Here is a 12,879-nt window from a genome sequence, read left to right as displayed (position 1 = left end):
ATGTAGCTTCTGGCAGCCAATATGGTTGCTTCTGGGTAATCTGAGAATAGTTTGTAATATATGTATAAGTTGCATCCAATTCTCAGATAGTAACTGTTGTGAGTAGTCCCATCATAGTTTCTAAAGTAGATAACAGTTGATTATGCCAGCAAATTGTCAGCTGGTAATGCGGTGCATATTCAAAGTAATACAAAAAATGAAGTAACCGTGTGATGGCATGAATATCACAGAGAGAGCTTCCAACAAATTTTAATATGTCGGAAGCGTCATTAGATTGTCACATATTATTGTAGTTCACAGGCACTACTATTTTTTCAAATATTACTGCAGTTTGCAGGCACTAGTGTATACATATTGGAAAGACAGTGCAATGTCTCCACAGGAATTGATGAAAACAACGATGCAGTTGGCAATCTACAACTATGCTTCTACATCAAAGGAAGCACAGACATTTATTTTTTTCCTCAGCATGCAGGCTGCACGGATAATCACTTCTTCTTCTTCAACACCCAGGTCGGATCAACTTTGTTCAACGACGAAGTAAGGATCTTGTAGGAGATGAGCATCCGAAGTTGAATCAAATCCTGAAAAAATCAGTTTGGTGCGGTTAGGACAGTGAACTGGTGTGTAAATCCATTGAGCTCCTTAATTGAAACAAAGGAGTGTTAATTGCGGCACAACAGATTTCATCTATAGGAAATTTTGTCAGCATGGCGGCCTAGTGCAGCAACCTAATGGTCGTGTTGTTCAATGTTCTGGCTTGAAGGAAGCACATGTGAAGCAAGAAGGAAGCGAGCAGCACAATCAAATCTAAGCAAAACATGGTAGCCGAAGAGTGCATGCACGGGAGCAGATTGTTTGTTCGACGGGAGCGCATTTTTTTTTCTATGGAAGCTATTCGCCATCTCATTACAAGCATTTGTTATTTATAGTATTTTATGGGTAAAATTGTTTATATTATTGGAAGCATTGTCACTAGAAAAGTTTGGACGAAATTCTCGAATCAGTGTAAACAGATTTTAATCTGTAGAAGCATTCATCTAGTTGGTGGACACAAATTTATATACAGTTGGAAGCATTCTCTAGTATGGACGAACCATATTTTTTTAATAATTCAATCTAATTAGACACATTTTTATTACAATGGAGCATATTACATTGACGTCGGAAGCAAAAAAAATTATTGGGCATGAACAAAACGAATTCTAGTAAAAAAATATAGTTTCACATTACAAATAGATTTCTTTCATAGAGAAGCGAATTCAATTAAATTTCATTCGAAGCAAACGTGCATAGTTTTGGAAACAAAATTTGCTTCGAAGAAAGCAAACTACAGAATTTAGTGTCCGTAAGATGAACTAAAATAATTGGATTGCTACAAATCAAGAATGAATACTTGGAAACTAACGAGGGGAGCATTTTTGGGAATGTTTGTAAATAGATGTGCGATCTCTGGAATATTTGGAAACTCCAAAGGGATGCATGGTACGTATATTATTTTAGCGACCACTAATGCTATTTTGGATGACCACGAAAATGGTGGGATTAGACGTGATCCTTGCAAGTACAAATTAGGAAGCAAATCAAGAAATAACAACTGGCAGGCTGGTTCACGGTCTCACGATAGCAATCGGACGCTGCACGTAATCTCTATCATGCGGTAGGGAAGGATTCCGATGAAACACTACAAATCGGTATTGAAAACATGTTTGTTCTTAAAAAATAGTTGGTACAAACCTGGTCAAAAGGCTTCATTATCTTGCCGTCCCATTGTGTCATGAACATCATTACGAAAACTCCGCAGTCAAATCTGTTCATGAACATGGGAAATAGGTGAGCGAACATAAGCAATGATGAGAGAATAAAAGTGTATTTGGGGGTCATTCTATTACGTGGTGGTCTGCTGGCGCAATTCCTGAGGATTGTTCTGGACAAACTGGCCAAAGTTTGTTTTAGGAAATGCGTTCGCAAAGGAAGCAAGTTTGATAAAATTATTCACCTGTGAAGAAGCACACAATAGTTAGAGAACCAAATATTTGTGGTGCCGATGAAGCAATATTTGGAAAATATATGTATGAATGGTATGAAGCAGGTTCTTCGTATGTGAGAGCATTTTGGTAAAGGTACAGAAGCATGGTTAGTATGGATTGTAAAGCAAGTTTCGCAAATTTGGCTGTTGAGTGAGTAAACTGCATTGGAAAAAATCATAAAACAAACAGTTTACATGCTTCATACCAGAAAATCAGCTCTGTCATAGCATCTAGTTTTCTTGACACCAATCATAGAGTCGAGGACATTGACTTGTTTGAGGAGAAGGTTGATGCACACTAGGACCCAATGTTTAGTGTCCACTATTGCAAAGTATAGCTAAGAAGCAAAAAAAAAAAGAAGCACTAGTAAGAATGGTGGAACAATGTATTGTTTGGTAAATCTCACATGTGAGGTTGGAAAGAAGGTGATTGACAATAGGTACCATATCCTTTGATTTGAGCTGGTGATCTCTGTAAACTTTCTGGAATTCTGTAATACATGTTTTAGGGTCAAACTTATCCTCATGGACCATGAGCTTTGTCTATAAAAATGAATGTTGAGTCAAATAATGTTGGAAGTAACATCGGTAAAATAGTTGAGTACAGGAGAATGAAACATACGGTCAAAGATTGTGAGAATGCAAACTTGGTGCACAATGGCTCACTGGTTGTATGGTTGTTGGTCACCAAGTTGAAATCCCGGATGAAAAGCTCCATGACGTTTTTGTCGATGCATCCACGGGGTTTGAAAGCTTCGCGGAATTCTTCATATGTGACATGATATTCTCCAAAGTCAACAAAAGGAGGCCTGATGATGCAAATTTATAAAAATTATTGCAGCTAAGTGTTTGATCAAAATTGACGTCAATGAAATCATAAAGGGAGCATCGGACTTAATGTTACCTTTTTTCATTGTCAACAGGCTTCCTTATGCACCTTCTGAGAATGTAGGTGTCATATGCATCCTTTGATTTGTCAGTAACCTTAAGGTTCTTGAGCTTTTTTTGTTGTGCTTCATTATTACGGTCTAGGAAAGCTCTTTTTTTCCTGTTTTTCTTATCTTGAGTTTGGGTGCCGATAGTGCATTCAACTTCGAGTGTAGTTGGTACATGTGAAGGAAAAAATGCCGGTTAAGGAAGAATTCCGTTATAAGTATTGCAACAAGTCATTTGGAAACAAGCATCATGTATATTAAGTTGGGACAGATAGATACAAGGTAGCAAGCATTAAGTAGATGAGGAAACGGAGGCATGTATGATAAGAAGCAATCAGATTATATTTTCGACATAAGTTGATAGAATGAGCAAAATTGTTGGTTTATTTGTCATGTGAGAATGCATTTGGTTGATGAAGAAGCCAGATGTTCGATGTGTGGAAGCAAAGAATATAAATTGGAGAAGCTTGTGTGATTTGCAGTTAATTTTTTAAGTGATAGCACATGTATATATGTTGCAAGTGCTTAGTATTCTACATATGAAAAAATGTAGAAAAAAATCTGTTTGGTGCACACCTGTAGAAGGAGATTGGCCACATTCAGCATTTGGAGCTTGATTAGAATCTTGGGTTCCTGGAGATGTAAACTTGGGAACATCAACGCATGGTGCTTCAGAAGCAGTATTATCTGTAGCATCTGCTTGAGAAGAAACAGTATGCGCAATCAGTTGTTCTTCAGTTGCCGGCTCGGGAGCGTTAGGTTTGGCCACATCACTAAGATGTGTCTCAATGGTTGCAGCACCTATTAAAATAGGAATGGAATTCAGAGCACATAAGATACATATGAGTAGAATGGTAATTGAAATGGCTTGGATGGCATGGTAGCGGCCTTCCCATACCTGATGTGTCCTTTGATGTTCCTCCTGTGGAAGTCGCTATGTTGGCAACACCTCGTGGGGAAGGGTGATTGTTGGCTGCAAAATGTTGGGTCCAAGTTTCACCTTCTGGCAAAAGGTTGAAAGTAGGACATTCAATGTCGTTAATGGGGCGAAGTTCTGTAGTTGGTTCAGTGATGTCTTGATGTTCAGTACGTGCATTTGCAGTAGAGGATGGATCCGTCATATGTGTTTTTTTGCCAGCACTCTGTTCTATCTCAGCCGCAATCCTAGTGGCTTCCTCCCAAAATTGTGAACCGTGCACATCTTCTCCGACTAGCACGGGTTCTTCATCTCTGGGCGCACCGGCAATGCTAGTGGATGCTCTAGGTGGCGAGAAGATGGGCGTGGAGGCACTTGGCGGCAATGGCCCATGTGGAGTTGTTGTGTTATTCTTGCAAGCTGCAAACAAATCAGAAGCATACTCGGCCATGCGCTGGACATGGATTTTCGTTAACCTTGTTACTGCCTTTTCAACATCTTTGCGCCATATATTGCTGTGCTTCTCATGGACAATCCTAATGTAATCTGGGAGCTCCTGTACAATATGAAAATAAATTCATGTTGGCGCGAAGCATTGTTTGAGAGGATGTGAGGAAACAACATTATGGTGCAAAATACCTCTGGGAAATTATTTTCTTGTGCTATGGAATGCCGAGATGCGTCCTGTTACAAACATGGTGTGATATAAAAGATGGGTCGAAACATGTAGTAATGCAGTAGAAGCACAAAAATAAAAATAGCTGAACCATGGATTGCATATTTATTCGTACCTGCCCTAAATGGTTGGAGTTTGATACTGCAATGTGCGGTAAAATGTGTTCTTGCGCTGCTTCATTTCCCAAGATTACATTCACAGTGGCGTACGGGGTGAGGTGGAATGGACGAAACTAAAAAAAATAGTGTGGAAAATGAATAAGTATGGTGACATGCAAGTAGTGTTGCATTTGGGGTTGAAAAATAATAGGAAAACTTACTGGGCGTGCACCATATGTATGGGGTTGGAGTGTCAGCTTGCTTTTATCATGCTTCATAACAAACTTGAAGTCGGCATCGGAAACATGAGAGGATCTCGGCAGATCATAACTAATCCGATGAGTCGACAGAGTTGAGACAGGGAATTCCAAATGATCCATGTAAACAATCTACATTATATTTTGGTTGAAAAAAAGGTTGGGATAAGGTAACAATATCTGAAACAATTGTACATATAGTAAGAAAGAATGTTGACATAGGAGAAAATATACCGCGATCCATGGTAAGCAACCACCAACCCATAGTGGTTTCATGTTTCCATCCTTCAGTGCCTTTCTCCTTTTGTCTTGGAATGTCTTGATTTCTGACATTGTATGTGAGAATATCTTGTCCGCCCAATCATATTCACGAACGAGTGTGGACTCACCGAGGCTCCCAAGATATTCCGTAGGCATCATAATGGTGCTTCCAGGAAAGAAATATGTACTGATCACCACCATGAAGAATGTCCTAAACCATACTTCTTGATCCAACTCATCATCTTCAAGCAACTTTTCAGCATGATGAATTGGCGCCCTCCTTCCAGCTGTGCTATATTCAATTTTGTAGAATTCACGATATGGTGATTCTTCATGATCACCGGTGAGCACCACCGGCCTAGCTCCAGAAGGAAGCCCCAATGCTTTAACTACCATTTCTTTGTTGAACACTATGCTTGTTTTGTTCTTACTATTTCTGAATTCACCTAGCTCGGCATCAATCCTTAATATTATCCATTCCAGCAATCCCTTGGGAGCTGAGAATGCGGAAATATCCAGAAGTACACCCCACCCACGATCAGTAATGAGTTTTCTCCGAGGTTCCTTAAGCCCAAGCACTATGTCTCTCAACCGAGCGGCTGAAAAACGACTCTTGAGCATACAATTTGGATCGTCATCCTTCGTCATTGTGTAGTAAATTGCTACAAAAAAAGGAAACAGTAGCATGTTGAAGTGTGAGATTACATATAAGTATGTAGAAACAAACTGAATGGAAGCATGATAGAAATCAGAAGCACCAATTTTTTTATGAAAGAAACAAGAAGCATCATATTTGTTGAAATGAAACATATTAAAATCAACGCAGTAGCACATTTGTCTTGAACAACTTAATCAACTCAGAAGCATCACTCCGATGGTATGAAGCATATTGTCATCAATGCAGGAGCAGCCATATTTGAAAATATAGAATGTAACAATGTTTCCCGCCGATTGCACAAAAAATGTACCAACTTCATCGGCATCAGTGCGTGATCGTTGAACACAAAAATTGCTACTATTCGTAATGATGAACATGGAAACATAAAAATTGCTACTATTACCCAGGCAAGAGATACAAAATTGCATATAGAATGGATGAACACAAATTAATTATATAATTCCAGTTTGAAAAGTGAATCAAAAATTCGTAATGGTTGGAGAAAAGCTAGATTTTGTTTATACAGTAGCCACACATGGAGACGTAGATGTATCTGTTACCTTGTACACCAAATCTGTGACAATGCGAGATGGAAGCAACGTCGGGAGCTGAGATTAGGCCGGGATGAACCGCCTGAATCCCTGTGTCGGCCGCGAGCAGATGGTGCCGGCGGAGATGCTTCAATCCCAATCGCGCGCGAGGCCGTCGGGATGGGGAGCAGCGGGATGGGGAGCAGGGCGAGATGCGGAGCAGCAGGATGGGGAGCAGGGCGAGGACGACGGGGAGCTGGGCGAGGTCGACGGGGAGCAGCGCGAGGTCGACGGGATGGGGAGCAGGGCGAGGACGACGGTGGACTGGGCGATGTCGACGGGGAGCAGCGCGAGGTCGACGGGATGGGGAGCAGGGCGCCGATGACGGGATTCCTAGCAGCGCTGAACTGCGCCCGTGGCAGCGTAAGCGTTGAACTGGGCCTGGCGTCGTTAGCGTTGAAGTGGGCCTGGCGTCGTTAAGGGAGGCAATAACTGCCCGTAACTGTCGCATATTTAATCACCAAAAAAAGTCATTATTTTCAGAAGGTTACGAGTCAAAAAGGAAGGGAGCCGCACGATCGGGAGCTAAACCGACGTCTCCGGAGAGGTCCGACGAAAGAGCTTCCATCGGACTGCGTTATATAGTATTTACCAAACAGAAACGCACGCACGCACGTATTATGTTGGCTGTTACTAACATTTCATCTCCAATTGATTTCCGGCGATTTAAGCCACCATTTGACGCACCGTTTCTTCCTACTTAAGCTCCACATCTTCCTCTTCGTTTCCCCTCAAACGGCACCTCCCGAGAGCCCCCAGGCTGCTCGAATTTTCGCTCGCAAGTCCGCTGTACCATCACACTAAATCGTCGATTCCGGTGAGCACAGTCCATCTTTTGACCTCTAGTTTTCGCCAAACCCTTTCTTTCTTCATTCCGCATCTCTCAGATTTTGATTCGCAATTTTTGGTGCACCACAGCGACGGTGCCATCTTCGACTGTGAGCACGTAGGCGAGAGGTTTTCCGGCGAGCAATTTCCGGCGAACTACTGCACCTCGACGCCGCGACTTTGTCATCGAGTTTCCCTTGTCAAGCTGAGCTTCACCGTCTTCCCCGCCATCGCCAAGGAGCACCGGAACGTCAACGCCGGCGACATCAGACAATACTGCTGTGCGTTCCCGTACGTGAGCTGCCTTGTTTTTTTTTTTTATCTATTCCTTATTTCCAGTGAACCACATGATCTAGATCCAAGGGCCAAAATAGATCACTTAGATGAAGGGGTATCATCCAATCAGAATCTGCCACTTGTCATATTGGTTATAATTTTCGAATACTCTAGGCAGGATATACTCCAATCTTTGAAAAATCATATCTTTAGTTCCGTTTATCGAAATTTAGCAAACAAGATGTCCCTGAACTCAGAAAAATGTGTAGTATACGTTAGTGTCATAATATTGCACTTTTGCATCATATTTTTACACAGTTTTTGCAGAAACTCAAATAGAGTATTTTGGCCATATAAATAGTTCTACAAAATAGTTTTAAGTAATTCCTTTTGCATTTAGCAGAGATTTGAACCCCCTGTACAGTAGCATTAGAAAATAAAAATGTTACCTATACGTTTTTCTTGTAGTATTTGTTTAGTGTTGTAGATCTTTTCTAATGATAGGAAATGTTTTTAATAATTAATTCAACACTAAAATTTTGCCATGGCATCATGCATATAGTGACAACCATAGAACAATAAATGGAGTGCTCTTGTGTGAATCTCATATGCATCTCATGTCTATGTTTGTGCATTTGTGTTGTGCTTTGTGTTTATGGTGCTATGTATGTATGCTTGTAGATTGCGACTGTGACAGCTGCAACCTTTATGACTGCGAAGGTTGCAACTCCTCCCACTGAAAAAGGCAAGTGACACACACCAAAAGTCCCAGTTTTAATTCTTGCACCGTAGTGTTTTTATAGTAGACATGTCTAGGGTTTATGCTTTATGCCTGCTAATAAATCCTAGTAGTTTAGCTACACCACTCCTACACTCCTTTAGCCGCCATTAAATTTAGTTGTTACCTGCTATGCCATGGAAAATGTTTTGATAGAGGTTAAGGAAAAACAACTAAGTTTAATGAACTACCTGGGTGAATGGTGGAGCTTTGGAGCGGGTGGCTGCATCAGGGGGCCCTGTCAACGGCGATACCCTGGTGTGAGTACACATTTGCGGAAAGTCACCCAGGATTAAAGAGATTGTAGACAACCTTGCTCATTAGCTTACCGTACAACCACATGCTATATGGGCTCTGGCTTGACGGAGTATGTTGTGAGAACCCGGATCCTACGTGACAGATGATGTAGGGGATTGTAGGTTGGTACGGGTCCGTAGAGGATGGTCTGGGGGATTACTTCGGAAAAGTCTCGTCCTAGTCAACATCTGTCCATTTGAGCAAAATGTGCATCATGGAAAAAGAGCAGACTAGGTCATGTGGGTAAAGGTGTATAACCTCTCGAGAGTGTAAATCTAAGTACTTAGCCGTGTCCCCGGTTATGGACAACTTGAGCGAACTGACAAGTCTTTGTTCGAAGATCTCCTCATCCCAATTTCTTAAATAAAATTTGGTGGGTGAACAAGGGTAGGAAGGTACATTGGGGCTTTACCAATGTTACTGTTAAATGGTTACATTGGGGATTTACCAATGTTACTGTAAATTAGATTGAAAGAAAATGTTTTGATAAATGATAGGGAAAAATTGGCTTTATGCAAAATGAACCTGAGCTCTACCAGCCAGATGTGCACGTAGGTATAGGATGCCTTTCGAGTCCACAAAAGTGTCCTTGCCAATACAATTCAAATGTATTGACCATTCGTGGCTGCAACGTATCATGTTGCAGGTTTTTTAGACGATGAGTAAGGAAACGTTAGGGGTTACGAGTCTATCCTCAACATGCTCGCCTGTGGCACATGAAGACGAAGGACTCCATGTTGTTTATGTTTGTCCGTTGTAAAACTCTGATGATATGCTAGCCTTGTGCTATGCAATTTGTAATCCTTTATGTAAATTCTGGATCATACGATGTAATAAAGACCTTTGTATCTTGGTATTACATCTTGTACTGTGTGTGCTAGCGATTGATCCAGGGACTAGCACAAATACGCACAGAGATCGGCACCTTAAAAGGTGAGGTCGCTACAGGCATTTCATTACGTCTGGAGATATTACCAACCCTTTGGCATTCATCACAAGATAATATAAACTTTCTCGCATCCTTGAAGAGAGTTGGCCAATAAAAACCTGATTGTAGAACCTTTTGCGCGGTTCTTTCTCCGGCGTGATGTCCTCCATAAGCACTTCCATGACATTTACTCAATATCTCTTGTTGTTCATATTCGGGAACACATCTTCGCATAATACCATCCACTCCTTCTTTATATAAGTGTGGGTCATCCCAGAAATAATGCCTCAAGTCATAAAAGAATTTCCTCCTTTGCTGAGCTGAAAAGGTTGGAGGCAAGTACTTGGAAACAATAAAGTTAGCATAATCAGCATACCAAGGACTATCTCGCGAGCTCACCTTTATTACAGCCAATTGTTCATTTGGAAAACTATCATTAACAGGAACAGGATCATAAGCAATATTTTCCAATCTAGACAAATTATCAGCAACAGGATTATCAGCACCTTTCCTATCTATAATATGTAAATCAAATTCTTGCAAAAGAAGTACCCATCTAATAAGCCTCGGCTTAGCATCTTTTTTTGTCATAAGGTATCTAATTGCAGCATGATCAGTATGAATAGTAACTTTTGAATCAACAATATAAGATCTAAATTTATCGCAAGCAAAGACTACAGCTAATAATTCTTTTTCAGTTGTAGCATAATTTCTTTGAGCAGCATCAAGAGTTTTACTAGCATAATGAATAACATTCAGTTTTTTATCTACTCGCTGTCCAATAACAGCGCCTACAGCAAAATCACTAGCATCACACATAATTTCAAAGGGTAAGTTCCAATCAGGAGGTTCAACTATAGGAGCAGTTGTTAAGGCTTTCTTAAGAGTTTCAAAAGCTTCCTTACAATCATCATCAAAAACAAATGGTACATCTTTTTGAAGAAGATTAGTAAGAGGTTTTGAAATCTTGGAGAAATCTTTAATAAACCTCCTATAAAACCCAGCATGACCAAGAACACTACGAATACCTTTAACATCCCTAGGATAGGGCATCTTCTCAATTGCTTCAACTTTAGCTCTATCAACTTCAATACCTCTCTCAGAAATTTTATGTCCCAATACAATTCCTTCATTAGCCATAAAGTGGCATTTCTCCCAATTAAGAACAAGGTTAGTTTCTTCACATCTCTGCAAAACTTTATCAAGGTTTCGCAAGCAACTATCAAAAGAATTCCCATAGACGGAAAAATCATCCATGAATACCTCTACAATACTTTCACAAAAACCATGAAAAATAGCAGACATGCATCTTTGAAAAGTAGCAGGAGCATTACATAAACCAAAAGGCATGCGTCTATAAGCATAAGTTCCATAGGGACAAGTAAAAGTGGTTTTCTCTTGATCTTTAGCTTTAACAGCAATTTGTGAAAACCCAGAATAACCATCAAGAAAACAAAAATGAGTATTTTTAGACAATCTTTCTAGCATTTGATCAATAAATGGTAAAGGGTAATGATCTTTCTTAGTAACTTTATTAACTTTTCGAAAATCAATGCACATTCTATACCCTACAACTACTCTTTGAGGGATGAGCTCATCATTATCATTAGGCACAACAGTCATTCCTCCTTTCTTGGGAACGCAATGCACAGGACTAACCCATCTACTATCAGCAATAGGATATATAATACCAGCTTCAAGAAGTCTTAATACCTCATTCCTTACCACTTCCTTCATCTTCGAATTAGACGATGCTGATGTTCAACAACAGGCTTTGCATCATCTTCCATATTAATAGCATGTTGGCAAATAGAAGGAGAAATCCCTTTCAAATCATCAAGAGTGTAGCCAATAGCGCCTCGGTGCTTCTTCAATATTTCCAATAACCTTTCTTCTTCAATCTCTGAAAGCTTAGAACTAATAATAACAGGATATATTTTCTTATCATCAATATGAGCATATTTAAGATTATCAGGCAAAGGCTTTAAATCAAAAACAGGATCTTCCTTTGGTGGCGGTGTTGTACCCAGATCTTCCACCGGTAAATCATGCTTGAGAATAGGTTGGCGAAGAAAAATTTCCTCAAGCTCATCTCTTTCTTTCCTAAAAACTTCACTCTCGCTATCCTCCAAATGTTGCTGCAAAGGATTGTTAGGAACAAGAACAATAGATGCACACTGCTCCATTTTAAAATCATTACTAGGCAAATCAGCTTTATAAGGAGTTTTGGTAAATTTAGAGAAGTTAAACTCATAAGATTCACCAGCAAATTTAGTCAAAATTTTCTCTTTCTTGCAATCTATAATAGCTCCACAAGTATTTAGAAAAGGTCTACCAAAAATAATAGGACAATAATCACTAGCAGCAGAACCAAGTACCAAAAAGTCAGCAGGATATTTAATCTTACCGCATAAAACTTCCACATCTCGAACAATACCAATTGGAGAAATAGTTTCTCTATTAGCCAGCTGAATAACCACATCAATATCTTCAAGTTCACAAGAATCAATTTCATGCATAATCTCCGTGTAAAGCTCATAAGGAATAGCACTAACACTTGCACCAATATCACATAATCCATAATAGCAATGATCACCAATTCTAACAGATAGCATAGGAACACTAGCTTGTTTGGGTTTATTAGGATGTGAAACAATATTAGAAGCATCTTCACAGAAAATAATATGACCATCCTCCACATTTTCAGTCACAAGATCTTTAACTATTGCAACCGCAGGTTCAACTTTTATTTGTTCTTCAGGTTCTACAGGTTTCTTTTCACTTTTATGAACCGCACTATTTATAACAGAGTACTCCTTCATTTTAGCAGGGAAAGTAGTTTTTTCAATATAAGCTTCAGGAATAACATGATCAGCATATTCAACTACAACGCATTTATTAATAGATGAATCAATTTTATCTTTATACGGTTCATGATACTTATCAAAATTCTTCTTTGGCAATTCATAATGAGAGGCAAAAGCTTTATAAAGATTTACAGCAACTTGAGAATCAAGACCATATGTAGCACTCATATTACGAAATTTATCAGTATCCATAAAAGCTTCAATGCATTTATAATCATAAATTATACCTGATTCTCTATCCTTGTCGTTCTCCCAACCTTCAGTATTTTCTTGGATCCGATCAAGAAGGTCCCTTTTAAACTCTTCTTTGTTGCGTGTAAATGATCCAGAACAAGAAGTATCCAGCAAGGTCTTGTCTTGAAAAGAAAGTCTTGCATAGAAATTATCAATAATAACATTACCAGGAAGCTCATGAATGGGGCATTTGAGCATTAAAGACTTCAATCTGCCCCAAGCTTGGGCAATACTCTCTCCATCATGAGGCC

At 39.7% G+C, this 12,879-nt stretch overlaps 1 protein-coding gene and 2 long non-coding RNA genes across 3 annotated transcripts; 1 reads left to right on the top strand and 2 right to left on the bottom strand.

Annotated features, from left to right (window-relative positions):
• Positions 1 to 222: 222 nt before the first annotated feature.
• Positions 223 to 4,481, bottom strand: LOC127299605 (uncharacterized). The gene is made up of 9 exons (XM_051329598.2): positions 3,863 to 4,481; positions 3,541 to 3,765; positions 2,934 to 3,120; positions 2,652 to 2,838; positions 2,474 to 2,572; positions 2,236 to 2,367; positions 1,893 to 1,999; positions 1,738 to 1,810; positions 223 to 584 (listed from the first exon to the last, which is right to left on the bottom strand). The coding sequence occupies exons 1-9, from the start codon at positions 4,329 to 4,331 to the stop codon at positions 489 to 491; spliced, it is 1,575 nt and encodes a 524-aa protein (XP_051185558.2). The 5' UTR covers positions 4,332 to 4,481; the 3' UTR covers positions 223 to 488.
• Positions 4,482 to 4,518: 37 nt separating this feature from the next.
• LOC139830993 (uncharacterized) lies at positions 4,519 to 5,302 on the bottom strand. The gene is made up of 4 exons (XR_011744736.1): positions 5,146 to 5,302; positions 4,876 to 5,043; positions 4,672 to 4,788; positions 4,519 to 4,564 (listed from the first exon to the last, which is right to left on the bottom strand). It is a non-coding gene; the product is annotated as an uncharacterized lncRNA (long non-coding RNA).
• A 1,716-nt stretch (positions 5,303 to 7,018) lies between these two features.
• LOC127299616 (uncharacterized) lies at positions 7,019 to 9,460 on the top strand. Its single transcript, XR_007850516.2, has 3 exons — positions 7,019 to 7,237; positions 7,339 to 7,539; positions 8,206 to 9,460. It is a non-coding gene; the product is annotated as an uncharacterized lncRNA (long non-coding RNA).
• The last annotated feature ends 3,419 nt before the right edge of the window (positions 9,461 to 12,879 follow it).

This window comes from Lolium perenne, chromosome 1 (assembly GCF_019359855.2).
Source record: "Lolium perenne isolate Kyuss_39 chromosome 1, Kyuss_2.0, whole genome shotgun sequence".
Taxonomy (NCBI): domain Eukaryota; kingdom Viridiplantae; phylum Streptophyta; class Magnoliopsida; order Poales; family Poaceae; genus Lolium; species Lolium perenne.
The sequence above is the reverse complement of the archived record's forward strand: the minus strand, read 5'-3'. Positions and strand labels throughout refer to the sequence as shown.